This window comes from Puma concolor, chromosome B4, assembly GCF_028749965.1.
Source record: "Puma concolor isolate L17-30 chromosome B4, mPumCon1.1.hap2, whole genome shotgun sequence".
Classification (NCBI taxonomy): domain Eukaryota; kingdom Metazoa; phylum Chordata; class Mammalia; order Carnivora; family Felidae; genus Puma; species Puma concolor.
Window position 1 is genome coordinate 126,754,242 of NC_141673.1, and position 18,364 is coordinate 126,772,605.

Sequence of the window (18,364 nt, forward strand, 5' to 3'; positions counted from 1 at the left end):
TTGCACACCAAAGAGGAAGAAAAATATATCAAAATTCCACTCAGGCAACAACACAGAAATTTCTAAGAAGCTTTCATTATAAAATTATTATATATTTAGATAAAAATAAATTGGAGGGGCGCCTGATTGGCTCAGTTGGTTGAGTGTCTGACTCTTGCTTTTGACTCAGGTCATGATCTTGGAGTTTATAGGCTTGAGCCCTGCACTGGGCTCTGCGTTGACCATGTAGAGCTTGCTTGGGATTCTCTCTCTCTCTCTCTCTCTCTCTCTCTCAAAAATAAGTAAGGAAGGAAGTAAATAAATACACTTTAAAAAGATACATAAAATAAAATAAATTTGAGTTGGTGACGTTAAATTTAAATGATCACGTAGTTCCATATCCAAATGGAGTCTTGTCCACGTAAGCGAGACCATTCGAATCAGATTGGTTTGGAGTTCATCTGAAGATGGAGATGTTTTAAACCCCTATTTTTAGAAATTTGAGGCCTGTAGAAAATGTGAGACATCCAAAGAAAGTGGGGGGGGGTGTTATTTTCATGTCTGGGGATATACATAATCAAAGAAGGGAATGCAGTATGACTCTTCATTTAAAAGAAAGTATGTTTGGCTCTTGAGGTCAAGGAATTGAAATCTATTTCTCACTGCTTGCATAGGTTTGCTGACACTACATCCCCCCTCACGTTCAAATTCCCGCAGTGAACCAGCACAAGCGATGAAGCAAGCTCAAGTTGCAAGCTACGGAGGATCGAGAGAAAGGGTCTTTTCCTTTTCCGGTTCTCACGATGCTTTAAAATAGATGTCTAAACAGAAGGGAAACACTGTAATAAACAATGCGATGGACAAGGAAGAAGAGCACATATGAAAGTGTCATGAGGTCAAAAGCCAGTACCTCATCTTCCTGTATTAAACCTTAACCTTAAGGTTTAAATTAAGGCTAATGTAAAATCAAATGTTCTTTTGAAAGGAACGCAAAGCAAGGAAAATGAAGTAGACTGGGAAATTGCAAAGCCCTTTAAGAAAGGCATGGGATGCCTAAAATGTGCTTTACGGGTTGAATGCGTGTTGAAATCAGACACTTTCATTTCCTAGAGTTATCTTATTTTTACACTGAACAAGAAAAAAGATGCATGCATAGGTTTTGAAGGCATAAATTACAAGGACGCGAGAGAATACTCAGGACGCCCATCCAACACACATCTATCCCAAGGTTGTGAGGTTTTTGTGGGTTTTTTTTCATGTGTGTGTGATTAGTGATTAACCATCTGTCTTCCATTTAACGATTGATTAAATCATACATACATCTAACAACTCCTTCATCAATACCACTTAAGTCCAAGATGCTGTAGTCAGACCTGGGAAATCCACATCCCCAAAAGACTCCATGATAACAGATTTAGAAAATACCATTCCTACGAAGTAAAGGTGAGAGACGCTCCTTACCTTTGGAAAACAAGTCTTGCTTTATCTTACGGGAAAAAATAGCTCGATTCAGACGAAAACACTTCTTCTTTTTTTTTTTTTTTTTTTTTTAAATTTTTTTTTTCAACGTTTATTTATTTTTTTGGGGGGGACAGAGAGAGACAGAGCATGAACGGGGGAGGGGCAGAGAGAGAGGGAGACACAGAATCGGAAACAGGCTCCAGGCTCTGAGCCATCAGCCCAGAGCCTGACGCGGGGCTCGAACTCACAGACCGCGAGATCGTGACCTGGCTGAAGTCGGACGCTTAACCGACTGCGCCACCCAGGCGCCCCCGAAAACACTTCTAATACAGAGATCAGACATCTATAAACCTTTCATGGGAATCAAACCTCTAAAGTGGTTCTAAGAGACGTGAATACAGTTACTTCCCCCCAAGAACGGGAGAGCAGAGTCACTCTGAATGGGAAGCCTGTGAGTTTTTGTCGATATTCACCCAGGACATAGGGACTGCACCCAGTAGAGCATTATGATAATATGCGAGGCTGAGAAATCACATTCATTTTAAGTGGGATTGTGTATCGAGAGAGATAAGCAAGTATTTTTCTTCGAATTCTGGCTCTAACTTGAGAAACTACAATATTTTTTTGTGAATTACTTCCCCATATTGCTCAGAATAATGCGATCGTTGGGTGGGTGCATGGTCCCCAAACTTCAACTGTAAGCAATGCTCTTGCAGCTGACGTGGGCTTATAGCCATGCCAGGCTGCTAGTGTACCCAGATTCTACCCCGGATCCCACCCCTTTGCAGGCCAGCAGGAGGAAGAGTTCTGGGTAACAGCATAGAATGGGAGCTACTGCGACCCAGAAAGTCTGAAGGAGCAAGGGGGGCAGGGAGTAAGACATTTAGGGAGTAAAAAGGAAGGGGGTAGCTAGCAGGAGACAGAGGAGGTGGGGTAAAAGGGAAAGCGGAGCAAAGAACCCCTCCTCACTGGCTCCGTCAGCCCCAGCCCCGCCTCCCCACTTGAGGCCGCTCCCCCATCCCACCTAAACCTGCTCCCCTGTTTCTTTACAGATTCTTGAGTATGGAAAGACTACCCAGGACTCATGTTCTGGCTGCTTCCCATCAATATCATGCAAAGCCACTTGTTTTTGTATTCTTGCGATAATACTTACGTTTTCATTTTAAAAAAAATCCTTCGAGCATGAAAATAATCCTCTTCCATTTGATTCATAGCTATGTTGAATTAAATGATACTCTTTTTAAATGAAATTAAAGTTACTGTCATTACTATTCATTACTATCATTTTCACAGAACAGAGACACAAAAGTGAGGAGCCCCTCACATGTCTCTGTCTCCACCAGACGACATGCTCATGGCATTAAGTTTTATTTTGGGGCTATCGTTTAATAAAGGCAAATCCCTGGGAGGGCAGTTTTAAGTAGACATTGCAACGTGTACAGTATAATTTGCCCTAAAGTCTTAGCAAATAACCTACAAGAACAGGAGAAGGTGAAGGAAAGAAGCAGTTGGTGGAAATAAAGAGCTCATGTGATGCAGCCCAGGGCTGAGAGTCAGAAGATCTGTGTTCTGGTCTTCAGCCAATATGGATCACTTTCCCCATTATAAAACGGGGACAATGACACCCGTACAGGGGTGTGGTGGAGGGTGACGAGATAATAAGTGGGAAAGAACTTTGGAAGGGAAAACGTTCTCAACAAACGCAACGTGTGCTCGTTACGCTGACGTGGGAAATGTGTCAAATTTTCTTGGTGGGAACGTTACTTACATTTCAATGGACAATATCCAAATAGCTTGTCTGTGTCATAATCTGGGGTGGTTCCACACCAGAGCCATCCATCTGATCGCCCAGCGCTCGTGCAATCTGCATACCACTTGTTTTCAAACTTGAATGGAAATGCACAGGTTGCCCCATTGGCATTGCCCAGCAGCGTGTACATGTCTAGAAGAGATACATCGACACGCACTTAGAATGTCAGTCAATCTTCTCAAGGTTGACTTTCCGATAAGAAGGATGCCGAAAGAGGATCACACCTGAGGTCCCCACCCAGGGAATCCCTTTTTCTTTCCCTTCTGTCTCTACCCCAGTCTTTTTCTGAGTACACACAGCAGTCTCTATCAGGAACAATTCTAGGACCACTTCATTTCCACTGTCTTTTAGGACAGATTTGCCTCCTGCCTCACGTGAGGCAAAAGTAGTCAGCTATACTGACACCTGCTTGGACTTCTGCATTTCCTCCAAAACAGGGAAGAGCCCATCCTTCCTCTTGCTTGGAATCACAGAATTATTGAATCTCTAGATTAAAAAATAACCTTATAGCTGTATAACTCAAACGCACAGTCAAAACTTAAATCCCCGCCTACTTAAATCCTGCCAAGCCAGCCTCCACTGGAGTCCCTCAACAACTCTGAGAAAGAGTCGGAAGTTGGGCATAACTCTCTAATCCACATCACGGAAAGAAAGCACCGAAAACCATTTACGATTAATATCTGCTTTCTTAAAACTGAATTCAAACACAAGAGACAGAGGAAATAACAATTTGGGGAAATAACAACCTTCTATAGCAACGTACTTAGCCTCCTGCCACCAGCTGATATTCAGAATTTGTCCTAGATTAAGTTGTCCTAATTAAGTTTTGCAGATCCTATGCCTTTAAACAGTTCTTAAAAGATATCTCAGGGCACCTGGGTGGCTCAGTCGGTTAAGCATCTGACTCTTGATCAGGTCATGATCTCACAGTTTGTGGGTTCAAGCCCAACTTCAGTCTCCACACTGACGGCACGGAACCTGGTTGGGATTCTCTCTCTCTCCCTCTCTGTCTGCCCCTCCCCTGCTTGTTCTCTCTCTCTCTCTCTCTCTCTCTCTCTCAATAAATAAACTTTAAAAAAAGACATCTCAAAATTCATTTAGACAATATAAAGGTTGTAAAACATGTAGCACAATACCCAACATATCTTAAAATCAAAACGCATGTTAAGCTCCTTACCCTCTTTCCTTCCCCCTTAATGCACTTATCCCGTCCTTCTGACAAAGCCAGGTTTATTTTCATTTACCTCAAAATTACTTTTTTTCCAATTAGCTAGTAGTTAGTCACTTCAAAACGCAATTCTGGCTTTTGTGCCACTAAGTTACAGGACTAGTTTTCCAAATCATATCTCATATAGGGGACAGGCTAGATTTAGATATGATTATGCCACTCGTAACCACTGGGGTTCCTGTTCCTTCGTATGAGGAAAATCTGTTAAGACCACCTCCGGGCTAGTTGTACTGTTCATTAAATTAGCCAAGAAATTGTCGACACTGGATTTATAGGTATCAATCAGAAATGGGCTTTTCAGGACTAACCTGATGTATTGTTTTTAATTTTTTTTAACGTTTATTTATTATTGAGAGAGAGACACAGAGGGTGGGCAGGGGAGGGGTAGAGAGGGGGAGACATAGAATCTGAGGTAGGCTCCAGGCTCTGAGCTGTCAGCACAGAGCCCGACGCGGGGCTCGAACTCACAAACTGCGAGATCATGACCTGTGCCGAAGTCGGTCGCTTAAACAACTGAGCCACCCAGGCGCCCCAAACCTGATGTATTTCACAACGCCCTGATGAAGCCAAAAGAACGACATTCTAGTCCAGCCACTTTCACTGGAAAGCCATGTAATTGCAGTCAGTTTCTCTTCCACTGTGGTCCAAACTCCCAGACAACACTTAGATTCTTCTAAGTCTGTAATTCTGATTCTGTTATTCTAAAATAGTCCCTGACCTCGGCCAGTTGTCTCCCCCAGGTTTTCTTTAGAGAGACAGGCTCTACATATACCCCCTCTGTATTGTCTTCAGATAAATGTGTACTCTACAGTGAGCAGATACCAAGATCACTCTGAAAGCCTAGATCTTCCAGCAGGAATATCTTAAGTATTGAGAAAGACTTGGAGAGCAGCAAGTGTGGTCAATGGACCATCTTCATCCAAGCACCCAGGTGTTCATAAAAATAATTCAATAGATTCTTGGACTTTCCCCTCATGTGCTGATTTAGAGTCGGGGTAGGAGAGGAACCTTGGTATCTTCACTTGTAACAAGCTTTCCTGGTGATTCTTAAGCATATTTAAAGTTTGAGAACCACTATGCTAAACCCTCTGCATACTTGTCTCACAGAATCCAAACCAGGCTCCAGGCTCTGAGCTATCAGCACAGAGCCTGATGCAGAGCTCGAGCCCAGGAACCATGAGATCATGACCTGAGCCAAAGTCCGGTGTCCAACCAACTAAGCCACCCGGGCACCCCTCCAGTGATGTATTTTTAAATGAAATAAGAAGTCCCATGTCTTAGCACCAATCTTCGTGTTTTGAATCCCTCGGGACTATTTTACGATCTGTGGAATTTAACTCATTCAACTTTGGTTCACTCTTGCCCGGCTATAGTTTTCAACCAAGTTTCTCTTGAAATGTTACCTCTCCTATGACTTCTAAACCTTCATTATGTTCAATAAATGCTCCCGAATAGTCTCTTTCTGAACACTTTCTCTCTCTCTCTCTTTCTGCTCTCCCTCTTCTTTATAAAGAAGGAAAATGGATGGGGCACCTGGGTGGTTCAATTAAGCGTCTGACTTCAGCTCAGGTCATGATCTCACAGTTCCTGAGTTTGAGCCCCACATCGAGCTCTATGTTGACAGCTCAGAGCCTGGAGTCTGCTTTAGATTCCGTGTCTCCCTGTCCCTCTGTCCCTCGCCCCCCACCTCTCTCTCTTAAAAATAAATAAACATTTTAAAATTTCAAAAAAGAAGAAGGAAAATGAAAAGTTGACATGTTACGGCCTCACAAAGACTGAACTCTGGTGCTCTGATTAGCTATGATAACCAGGTTCAAGCAATCTTTGCAGCCCCAGTAACATAGTAATTTTGGAAACAGGTAATCTCTTATCCCAAAAGGCAGGCTCTTCCTCTGACCTTGAGGTTGTTGTAGATAACACTCCCAAATAATCAAGTGTCCAAACCTGGAATGTGGTGATAACATCATCTGACTCAAGAAAGCTTTGTAAAAGGCTTCAAGTTCTGCTTTATCTTTGTTTTGTTGTTTCTGTGCACAGCCACCAGAGGAATGAAATTTGGCCAAGATCAGAGAAAACGAAATACTCTGATTTTATTTAACCTTCAAGAGCTTAGGGAACCAACCTCACATAAAAGCCTTTTCTTAAAAAAAACCAGTCTTGGGGCGCCTGGGTGGCGCAGTCGGTTAAGCGTCCGACTTCAGCCAGGTCACGATCTCGCGGTCCGGGAGTTCGAGCCCCGCGTCAGGCTCTGGGCTGATGGCTCGGAGCCTGGAGCCTGTTTCCGATTCTGTGTCTCCCTCTCTCTCTGCCCCTCCCCCGTTCGTGCTCTGTCTCTCTCTGTCCCAAAAATAAATAAACGTTGAAAAAAAAAAATTAAAAAAAAAAAAAAAACAGTCTTTCCATTAATTATAAATTGCTAAAGCATCATTCAGGACTTTTTACCATGTATTCACTGTCAGGTTTTCATAGAAGATAGTTCAAAATGCAAACATCATCAGTTACTAATTCTACCACAGATTAAATAAGAATATGCCCATTTTGTCCAATTAGGTTCCAACTAAGAAGATGAGAAAAATGTGACAGAAGACAGGCAAGACGGTCCATGCTTCCTACCTTCATAACCCCTGGCGCATAAATCATCTGTGGTTCCATAGATTTTCCACCTGCTCCATAAACCGGAGCCCTTGTAAAGCATAACATTCTTTTCTTGTTTGTTGCCATAGTTAAAAAATAAATCTTCCCCCTTGATCCCCAAAAGCGTGTCATTTTTGCACTCCCATTTCTGAAATTCGCTCTTCGGATCACAGGCATACAGAGTGACAGCAACCCAATCCGTCTTTGATGGTACCCCCAGACATAATTTAAACGCCACACTCATAATCCGCGAGTCAGACACCCATCGGAACTTCTGTGCTTCGTTGTCTTGATTACAAACGGCTGTTTGGACCGCGCTGGGACTTAATGCTTCCACGCAGCGCTTGTGATCTTCATTATATATTAAAAATTGCCTCGTGTCTGTTTAAAAAAAAAGAAAGAAAGAAAGAAAAGATGTTAAAGGGGATACATGTGACAAAGAATAGTTTAGGTCAAAATTCCTAATATCTCCTCCGTAAAACTGATCCTGGGAGAAGGGGTGATATGAATTCTGCCTGAGACAGCTCATTTCCCTTGAAGGGGGTAGGGGGTCCATGAAGCTAGAGAGAGAGAGAGACAGGGGGGAAGAGCCAGTCGCATGGCCCCCAGCAATCAGCTGGAAATCCTCAAGGACTGTGAGTTCACTCCTATAGCGTTAGGAAAAGGCCTGCCTTAAATGCACACAAAGGGTAGTGGAGTAAACATAAAAATTAAATAACCGAGAAAGAAATAATATCCATCTGAGAAAAGAAAAGTTAGATACGAATATAATAAGCTATAAAATTAGGTGCATGTGTTCCCCGGAATAGAATTTTGAAGTCTGATTCACCCCTGCTCTCTTTGAGATAGAGGAAACTCTATTCGAATTCTAACATTAGGGAGGTTTTTTGAAAATAACTGATTTATTTTAGGAAGTGTTTGCTTTTATATCCAGCAAATTTTTGAACGAAGTGCTTTCTGGATAGCCCTACTAGAGAAGACTTTTGTTTTGTTTTGTTTTGTTTTGTTTTGTTTTGTTTTCCCTTACAACAATAGGTAACTTAGAGATCTAGCATCTAGAGGTAAGTTAGTATCTATTATATAGTTTTAACTTTCATTTTATTGGCATACTCAAGATAGCCTTTGCATAACAAAAAGATGCAAAAATGTACCTGTAAGTGTAACAATGTGTCAAGTTTGCAGTAAAGGTTAAATAAATGCAAGTTCTTATACCATTTGAGGGGATATTTATGAGAATAACTACATAAACGGTGTTGTTTTATTCTCGTAATTTGGGGCTGATGAGTTAAATTAGTATGTGGAGATGGCTTATACTTATAGTACAGAGCTGCTAGCTGGCAAAAGTGAACTTCCTCTTGCCAAAAAGAAGAAGAAGGAGGAGGAGGAGGAGGAGGAGGAGGAGGAGGAGGAGGAGGAGGAGGAGAAGGAGGAGAAAGAGAAGGAGGAGAAGGAGGAGAAGGAGGAGGAGGAGGAGGAGGAGGAGGAGGAGGAGGAGGAGGAAGAGAAAAAAGGATCTGGTAAGCATATTTTTTCCCCTTACATCAAAACTGAATTCATGTAAAGGGTTTTCTTTTTTGTTTCTCTTTTTAAGAATAGACTAATGAAAAGAACTGACTTTTGATTTTATGACCTAAATATCAAACACTACTTCTGAAGTGTTACTAAATTCCTCCTACTTAAGTGGTCTTTCAAAATGAGCCAGTAGTATTGCAGATGTTTGAGGGTCTGACTAAATTAGCTCATTATTTTTAATCAAACCATCAGTGAAATACAGCAAAGGAATAAAAGTGCCACTAGCAGAGTCCTTTCACAGTTTACAAAACATTTTCACATGCCATATTCTATTTACTGTCCTCAACACCCCTGTGGGGTTAGCACCACTTACATTCTGAGGTCAGTTCTTGGACCATCAATTTAGGGCTTACAATGGACGTTTGCCTTGAAAGATCATTTTCCCCTGCCTCGCTCCCATCTCCGTTCTCGTCCCACACTTGCGAGAGACCTCCTGCTTCTAATCCGTCTGGGTTCCTAATTTGGTGCCACTTTGAACCTTAGCCGGGTTCCTCGGCTGGGTTTCTTGTTTCTGCTGGTTTGATTTCTTGGAATTGGGACTCAATAGAGTCTCAATTCAGAACACCTGCTCCTTTTGGCTTCTCCGGAGTTGACATCTGTCAACGGAACATGCGATGCCCAAGCCGCAGCTCCTCCCAAGTAGCTGAACTCCTTCCCAGACTTGATCTCATCTTAATACTGCCTATGTCCTCATGTGACAAGATGAGGAATTTTCTGCGTTGGCAATAAAATGAAAATACTCATGATATGGTGTTTTGTTCATGATAAAACACAGGAGATAGGAAAACAAAAAGTTTAGAAGTCAATTACTATGATAATTTGCCACACACAAATGTAAATCTAGGCTCCTCTAATAGAATATGATAATGAAGTCTGGGGGCGCCCGGGTGGCCCAGTCAGTTGAGCGTCCAACTTTGGCTCAGGTCATGATCTCGCGGTTGATGAGCTCGAGCCCTGCATCGGGCTCTGTGCTGATGGCTCACAGCCTGGAGCCTGTCTCAGATTCTGTGTCTCCCTCTCTCTCTGCCCCTCCCCTGCTTGCACTCTGTCTCTCTCTCTCTCTCTCTTTCTCTCAAAAATAAATAAACATTAAAAATTTTTCAATAAAAAAATTAAATGGTAATTAAGTCTAGAAATTTTGTCATATAGATCTTTGAACTCATCTCTAAGCCCTTTACCTTTAGTTTGTGTTTTCTATCCCAACTGTTGTTTTTCTATCTTCACATACCTTCCACTTTTCAGATAGTTTTGCTGAGTAACATCTATCTCATCAACAATAATATCTTCCATCTCGTACTTCGGCATCACTGCACGGCCAGCATTTATAAACCACTCAGATTCAGTCACGCAACCAGCTCATAGCCAGCTGTTTAAGGTAAGGTGCTTGAATGTCTTTGGGCACAGTTAGTGTTCTTCCTTCAGAGGTTTTTATACTTATTTGACTTGTAATTTATGTAACTAATTTTAATCTGTGGCTCTATCTTAATTTTTCTCTGCATATGATGGCACTTAATGACCAAATATCCAATCTTCTGTTTTTTGTTTTTTTTTTTAATTTTTTTTTCAACGTTTATTTATTTTTGGGACAGAGAGAGACAGAGCATGAACGGGGGAGGGGCAGAGAGAGAGGGAGACACAGAATCGGAAACAGGCTCCAGGCTCTGAGCCATCAGCCCAGAGCCCGACGCGGGGCTCGAACTCACGGACCGCGAGATCGTGACCTGAGCTGAAGTCGGACGCTTAACTGACTGCGCCACCCAGGCGCCCCTTGTCTTCTGTTTTTCATTAATGGCACCATCATCCATTCATATCCATAAGCCAAAAACCTAGGACTCATCATGGATTCTCAGCTTTCCTTCACTTTCTAGAACAAAAGCAGAATCTATTGGCTCTACCCAAAAATACACCATGATAGGTAATTTTATGTATCAGCTTGGCTAGGTCACAGTACCTAGAAATTTGGTCAAACCCCAGTCTGGATGTCGCTTGGAAGGTTTGTTTGTTTGATTGATAAGATTAACATTTGAATGGGTAGACTCTGGGTAAAGCAGATTACCCTCCAGACTGTGGGTGGGCCTCATCCAGTCAGCTGAAAAGCTTTAGAGATAACAGACTGAGGTCCCTGAAAAAGAAAAAATTCCCAGACTGCCTTTGGACTTGACCTGCAATGTCAACTCTTTCTTGAGTTTCCCGTCTGCCAGGCTACCCTTGTAGATTTTGGACTTGTCAGCCTTCACAACTGCATGAGCTAATTCCTTAAATATTTCTCAAAAGATAGGTAGAAGATGATGATAGATAGATAGATAGATGATAGATAGATAGATAGATAGATAGATAGATAGATAGATAGACAGACAGATAGATAGATAGATAGATAGATAGATAGATAGTAGATGATAGGTAGGTAGGTAGATAGATAGATGATAGGTAGAGAGAGAGAGAGAGAGAGAGAGAGAGAGAGGAGATACACACACATCCTATTGGTTCTGTTTCTCCAGAGAACCCTGACTAATACATACACTCTAATCCATTCTTTTCTGTCTGTCTCCATGGCCACTGCCCTAGACCATGCCACCATAGTCTTAACTCTGGTCGTCTTCTCTTTGAAATGCAATTATCAAAGAAGATAACACCTGCACCCAGAACCATGATAAAAGCAGAACTCCGTGTTGACCAGTTGGTGAGAAGAATAACATATGACTGTGAAATCATGAAGTGATAATTTTAAGTTTCCTTATATTGCCTAGCAATATAAGGAGTTTCCTGGGTGAGATGGGCCTAATTTGCCACCTGACTCTGAATTTCAAATCCTACCTAATGTAATGGGTTGTTCCCACTTAACGGTATAATACAGTCAGATTTCTGTCTGTCTTTGCAGTCTCTCTAGCAGATTGCCCGTGATGTGCATTGCATTCCGGTTGAATGCTCATTCAATAATCAGATTGTTTTCTTTTTCTTCTACATTTGTGGAGAGGTTTTCTAGGTTGAGAGGAGATTTTGTTTTTAACGGTATTTTCCCAACAGTGTCAACCCTTCGAGAGGTCACGGCTGCACAAAGGAGAAAAATATCCAGCTTCCACATCGTAGCTCACTAGGAGAGGCATGATCCAGCCGGCCGTCCCTGCTCTCACCCACCACCTTCCAGCCACAGGCCTTTCTGTTCCTCAAACGCTTCGCTTCCACTTTGGAAACTTCGTATTTTGAGTTCCCTATTCTTGGGATGCTCGTGAAGGTCCCAGGTCAAGTGTCAACTCCTTAGTGAGTAGACTATCCTAATTGTGCTCTTTTATTTTCTATATAATATTCATAACCATCTTAAAATATGTTCTTTTTTAAAAATCCCTTCAGTTATCAGGGTGCCTCGGTGGCTCAGTCGGTTAAGCATCTAGCTCTTGTTTTGGGCTCAAGTCATGATCTCACAGTTCACGAGTTCAAGCCCCACATCAGCAGGCTCTGTGCTGAAGCCTGCTTGGGCTTCTCTCTCTCCCCCCCTCTCTCTGCCCTGCCCACACGTGCTCTCTTTCTCAAAATAAATAAATAAACTTTAAAAAATCCATTTAATTATATTTTGTCTGTGTCCTTCTACTGAAATGCAAATTCTACAAGTAGAAAGAGCTAGCCTTTCTGGCTCAGTACTCTATCCTCTCTTTTTGGAGCATACTAGCCTCTCAACAAATATTAGTTGAATGCATGAAAGAATATTAATTAAGTCTGAAGCATTTTGACTAGTAACCCAGATACATTATTTTATTTAGTAATTGACTGAGGATGATGAATATATTTAATGTTACTTTTCCCCCTGAACATTTATTTTTACTGAGGAGCAATTTATAAACTTTTATAAAAGGTGTATTTGGAGGGGTGTCTGGGTAGCTCAGTTGGTTAAGTGTCTGACTTTGGCTCAGGTCATGATTTCACAGTTCGTGGGTTTGAGCCCCGCGTCAGGCTCTGTGCTGACAGCTCAGAGCCTGGAGCCTGCTTCGGATTCTGTGTCTCCCTCTCTGTCTGCCCCTCCCCTGGTCTCTCTCTCTCTCTCAAAAATAAATAAGCATTAAAAAAATATTTTTAAGGAGTACTTGCAAATGAAAAGCTGCTATTTCGATTCAAACGTATCTATTCTGATTTCCTTTATTTATCTTTGACAGTAAGGAGCAGTGTAAGTTTGATATTGTCATTGTTAAACAATATAAGGAAATGTAAAATTATCACTTTATGATTTCACAGTCATACATTATTCCTCTCCCCAACTATCAACACGGAGTTCTGCTTTTATCATGGTTCTATGCGCAATGTCTCTGATTTAAAAGGTCACATTTCTTCTGCTGAAAGTGATTCAAGGCCTTGACCAAAAAGCATTTTGTGCCATTCTTGCCACTATCAACCCCACCAATGTTTTATATGTACAAACATTCTATTTTTTTTTTTTTTTTGTCTAGAGTAATCCTGATATCGTAAGCACTGCAAAGCTAACACATGAAGACAACTGAATCAATGGATTCATTTCTTTGCCATCTCAATTATGGGATTGAATGAGTATTTTTCTTTCTTTTTGCTTTTTATTTTTTTTTAATGTTTATTCATTTTTGAGAGAGAGAGAGAGAGAGAGAGAGAGAGAGAGAAACGAGCCGGGAAGGGGCAGACAGAGAGACACGGAATCCGAGGCAGGCTGCAGTCTCTGAGCTGTCAGCCCAGAGCCTGACGCACGGCTCAAATCCACGGACTGCGAGATCATGACCTGAGCCGAAGTTGGATGCTCAACCGACTGAGCCACCCAGACGCCCCTCTTTTTGCTTTTTAAATACTTACACATCAGAAATTTCTTGGCAGAATTGAAGAGACCCTCCTTCCATCTTAACTCGATCTGCCTAATCTCATATTAATTCTTCAACACATATGTGCCAGGCACTGTGCTGGTGACATTGTAAAGGACAAACCAGAGACAAATTCCCTGCCACTAAGCTCACACCGCCTGATGTTAATTCAAAGGCAGAAACCTCAAAGGTCAAAATACACTTAGGAAAGAAGCGGTAAGTTTCAATTCAATATCTCAAGTCAACATAACCGAAGAGGAGATATCCAGTAACATGAGTGTGAGTATTCTTTCAAGCATATTTTAGCAGTTTTAAAATTTTCCATAACATTGAGCAAATAAATTAGATTTCTGAATTTCCAAGCAAAGAAATTTAGGTTATTAAATGGGACTATCTAGAGATATGACTATTATATGCTATGTTTCCTTAGACATTTGCAGACTTTCCCCAGTACCAAGAAATAAGACGCTGACACGCAAACACGAAAAGCAATCTTTCGCAAGATAGAGAAGCTGGCAAAGAAGAAAATAAGTGGAATCCACTTATTTCTTCTTGCCTTTTGCCATTTCGGTGCATGGCAGCCCCACTCCCCAACGCCAGCACAACATCTGTGAGCCTGGGGGACGTTTTCTGGTCATCAGAGCCCCCTGCCCCACTGTGCCTACACACTGCAAAGACAAAGGTCAGAGAACTAAGGCCCCCCAGGAGGAGCCCTTCAACAGTGACTGATAGCAATCGATGAATAAATGCCCCAAATCCCTGCCATGGTGGGCGGGATGATGCTAAGGCACATACTCTACACTGTCCCCCAGAGCGCCCCAGCAGGGCTGAACCCCAGTTGTCCACAGTGGTCACTGGCACCTTCCCTTCTGGTCTCAGCTCCCCGCTCCTCTGCTGGTGTTTCCTGGGACTGTCTCCCAAGTAAACTAGTTCACTCAAATCACCATCAGAGACAGCGTCTTGAGCAACCCAAAGAAATCTGTCCATAAGCCTCAGTAAATGAACGTAAAACCTACATATGCGTCCTCCCAGAACTGAAGTTAGGCGAAAAGCAAATACTTATCATGCACGTAGTATATGCAAAAAACCACTATGCCAAGTGCTGGGGGCAGGGAGAAGACTAAGGATTACAGTGTTAGGTTTAGGAAGATTGAACAAAAGAATAAAGGAGGGATGCCTGGGTGGCTCTGTCAGTCAGAAGTCTGACTCTTGATCTCAGTTCAGGTCATGGTACCCCCGTGTTGGGCTCTGTGCTGACAGCACAGAGCCTACTTGGGATTTTCTCTCTCCCTCTCTCTCCGCCCCTCCCCCTCTCATATGCATGCATGTGTGCACTCTCTCTCGCTAAATAAATGAATAAACATTAAAAATTTGTTTAATTTTTTTTAATGTTTATTTTTGAGAGGGAGACAGAGACAGAGCACAAGTCAGGGAGAGGCAGAGAGAGAGGGAACACAGAATCTGAAGCAGGCTCCAGGCTCCAAGCTGTCAGCACAGAGCCCGACGCGGGGCTCGAACTCATGAACCACAAGATCATGACCTGAGCCAAAGTCAGACGCTCAACTGACTGAGCCACCCAGGCGCCCCCCAAATTTGTTTTAAATAAATAAATAATAAATTAAACAAATAGAGGAAAAATTGAGAATTATTTTATTTTTCATTTTGCTCCTTCATTTATTCACCGAATATTCAGAGAACCCAATAATTTAAGTCACTGCGTTCGGCTATTTGGGGAGGTACAGCTATGAATCCAATATGGGTTATGACCTCGAGGAGAAAGGAGAGGTCAGGAGCTAGACATTCCTCCAACTTCCTGTCTCCTTTCCTAAAGATATGACTATCTCTACCCTTCCTGGGCTAGTTCATTCTTGTCTCAGCAGGTCTCCCTCGGTCTGCTGATCTCTCTACCCATATCCTGGATTCTATCCCCTTCTGTCTCTCCACACATTCTCCTTTCCTTTCTCTCCTGGATCTTCAACCCCAGAATGCCAGCCTCTCCCCCAATTCTCAGACAGACAAACAAAATCTGTAGGTAAGGTGTTGACACTATGCCACTCTTCTTCCCCTCGCAGCCGTGCTAATTAATCCTTAGGTATCGCGGCGCTCTGATCATGACACGATCAGAGCTCTGATGCTCACTGGCTGTGTGACTTTGGTCAAGTTCCTAAGCCACCCTGTGCCTCCTTTTCCCCATCTGAAAAATGAGGGGAGAATAACAAGATCTGCTGGTTGTTGCGAGAATTCAGTGAGATCATCTAAATGAAGCACCGAGAACAGTTCCTGACACAGAAATTGCTAGAAACGCGGCAACTGTTCTCACTGACTTGGGGGAAATCAGTCTTGAAGACAGCGTGAAGTGGTTCAGAACAGGATGCGACTAGAGCAGATAGAGATGTTGCAGCGGCCCAGAGAAAGGGACAGAAAGGGACAGAAATGGTGGAGACTCCAGAGTTTCCAAACTCAAGAGACACGTGATGTGGTGGAGAAAGGTATATTCTTTGGGGTCAGTAAACTTGTTATCAAATTCTGGCTCCACCATTCCCTCGTTGTGTTGCCTCAGTTAAATTAATCATTCCAGCCTCGATTTCCTCATCTGTAAAATAGGCATAATAATGTTCCCTGAGAGAGTTGCTTTGAACTTCTAAATGAGATAATTGAGGTAAGACACCCAGCATGTCCTTTTGCATGTAGTAAACACTCCAGTGTTAATGCCCTCCTTCCCCTCCCCAGGTGAAAAGTCTAAACAATTGGTACAAACAGAAGGACTAAGCCCTTCTTTGACATACTGTTGTTTTGAGCACATGTACGTCTTTCCTGGTCAACACACTCCGGCTGGTAACTTCTGTCTACTTCTTAGCCTCAGAGTCAGAAGACACTGGCAGAGAGTCGGCTCTGGTCCCTCCTGGCTAGCTGACTTCTGAGCCCGTTTTCTCCTGTAGTAAAAGCCGGCTACTACCCCTTAGCCGTCTTACCCCACGGGCTGTTGTAAGGATCTGATTAAAGACCTGAAAGTGATTAATTAATGTGATAAAGGATCTGAAAGTGCTCTTAGCTTGAATGACCTTAACTTGGTTTGTAACTGGGCAAATTTGTCTTAGAATGCATTATTTTTTCCATGTCAGTTTCAATTCTTTTTGAAAGGGCACTTGCTTTCTTACCTTCTTTATTCTCGCTTTTGGTCGGTCTGATTTCCACTACACTCTTCTAGATCAAACTAACCACACGACTTTTCCATCCAACAATGCTTGATGGTGGCCAAGAGGATGGTAGCCACATCAGTTTGACTCCCTCTTTGCTATGTAGAGACACATAGGAAGTAGAAACTACTTTCCTTTCGTTCAACTCCTTTTGTGGCCTCTGTGACTTCCTAGTTCTCCCTTAGCTGCTTGGGATTCAGTCTCAGAGACCAGATGTGAGTGTCAAAGGATGCCTGTGATCTCTAGTTCCTTTTTTTTTTTTTTTTTTTTTAATGTTTATTTATTTCTGAGAGAGTGCAGGCAGTGGAGGGGCAGAGAGAGGCAGACAGAGGATCTAAAGCAGGCTCTGAGCTGACAGGCTGACAGCAGCGAGCCCGATGTGGGGCTTGAACTCATGAACCACGAGATCATGATCTGAGCCGAAGCCAGATGCTCAACTGACTGAGCCACCCAGGTGCCCCTGTAGTTCCTTTCTGAAGACAGGCGTCTTTGTCTTTAACTGAGGTTGAGCACATTTGACTCTGTGAAGTTCACATCTAGCCAATGATGACTCTTCCTACCTAGAAATTTGGTTCAACACCCTCCTCAGGCACTGAATTGTCATGTAACAAGGCAATTGCCATCTTACCTATATCTGCAATATCTTACACACCGAGGTCTCCATCTCTCAATTTCAGAAAAATCAGAGGAAGTTTGGAACACTAACAGGAAAAATAGACAAATATAACAAGAACTGAAAAATGAAAGATGATAAGGACTTGGTTTTGCTCAGTAACTTTAGAAAGTATGTCTTAAATCTGGCATCTAAAAGAAGTCACAAGTAAAGGAAGAAATGACGGGGCTAGAATCAAGAAAAGTAAAAATATTATAAAGAAAATTTTATGAAAATTAAAATGACCAAGCAAACAGCAGTGGGGAATAGTTTCTTGAAGAAATCCTAGATTGGTATTAAACCAATCATTCATTCAGGAAAAAAAAAAAATTGCTTCTGTTTAATAGAAAGAATGTTCCATTAGGAGTCAGGAGTCTTAAGCACTAAACAGGTTGTGCCAGTAACTAGTTGTGAGACTCAGGAAAGATCACCTAACATGTCAGGACTTCAGTTTTCTTACCTACAAAACAAGGAGGTTGGACGCAGCACAAGACCACCGGAGATCAAATTCACTGTATTTTTTTACACTCATTGGCTAGTGAGATCTATTATTGGCATCTTTTCCAGCTCTGCCTCCAGGGCCATCACATCGGTAGTTTGAAATCAACCATGGCAGGAATGTTCCACCATGGCAATTAGTTAAGTGCCCCACATCAGTGCTTTTCTTCTGAGAACCAATTGTTAAGTTTACCAACACACCATTGCTTATGAGTCAGACCATCCCATTTTGAGCTAAGCCTCTCTGCTGAGGTCCAACCATCGTGTCTGAGCATCTCTCACTGTGTCTGACTGTGACGACATCCCCACTGAGATCTAAACATTGGTGCTGAATGAGATTCCTCCTGCCGAATGGGCAGCAGGGCAAGAAGGGTAAGAACCTGTCTCCCCTCAAGCTTCGCCTCCTGGCCCCTCAAGGTATGGTGTGGATGTTCATGGTGCTGATGATGTGGGATGCTCTCAGGAAGGTGGAACAAAGGGTTCTGGGTTGAAAAAAAGAATACACCACAGACAGTAGGGAGA

The 18,364-nt window shown here is 42.5% G+C and overlaps 1 protein-coding gene across 1 annotated transcript in view; it reads right to left on the bottom strand.

The window, feature by feature from the left end:
* Window positions 1–18,364, bottom strand: part of MRC1 (mannose receptor C-type 1) — a 100,191-nt gene that overhangs the window by 78,581 nt on the left and 3,246 nt on the right. The window contains exons 2-3 of the mRNA XM_025930988.2: window positions 7,092–7,493; window positions 3,209–3,382 (exon numbers count right to left, since the gene is read on the bottom strand). Coding sequence (XP_025786773.2) covers window positions 3,209–3,382; window positions 7,092–7,493 — 576 coding nt within the window. The remainder of the gene's footprint in view (window positions 1–3,208; window positions 3,383–7,091; window positions 7,494–18,364) is intronic.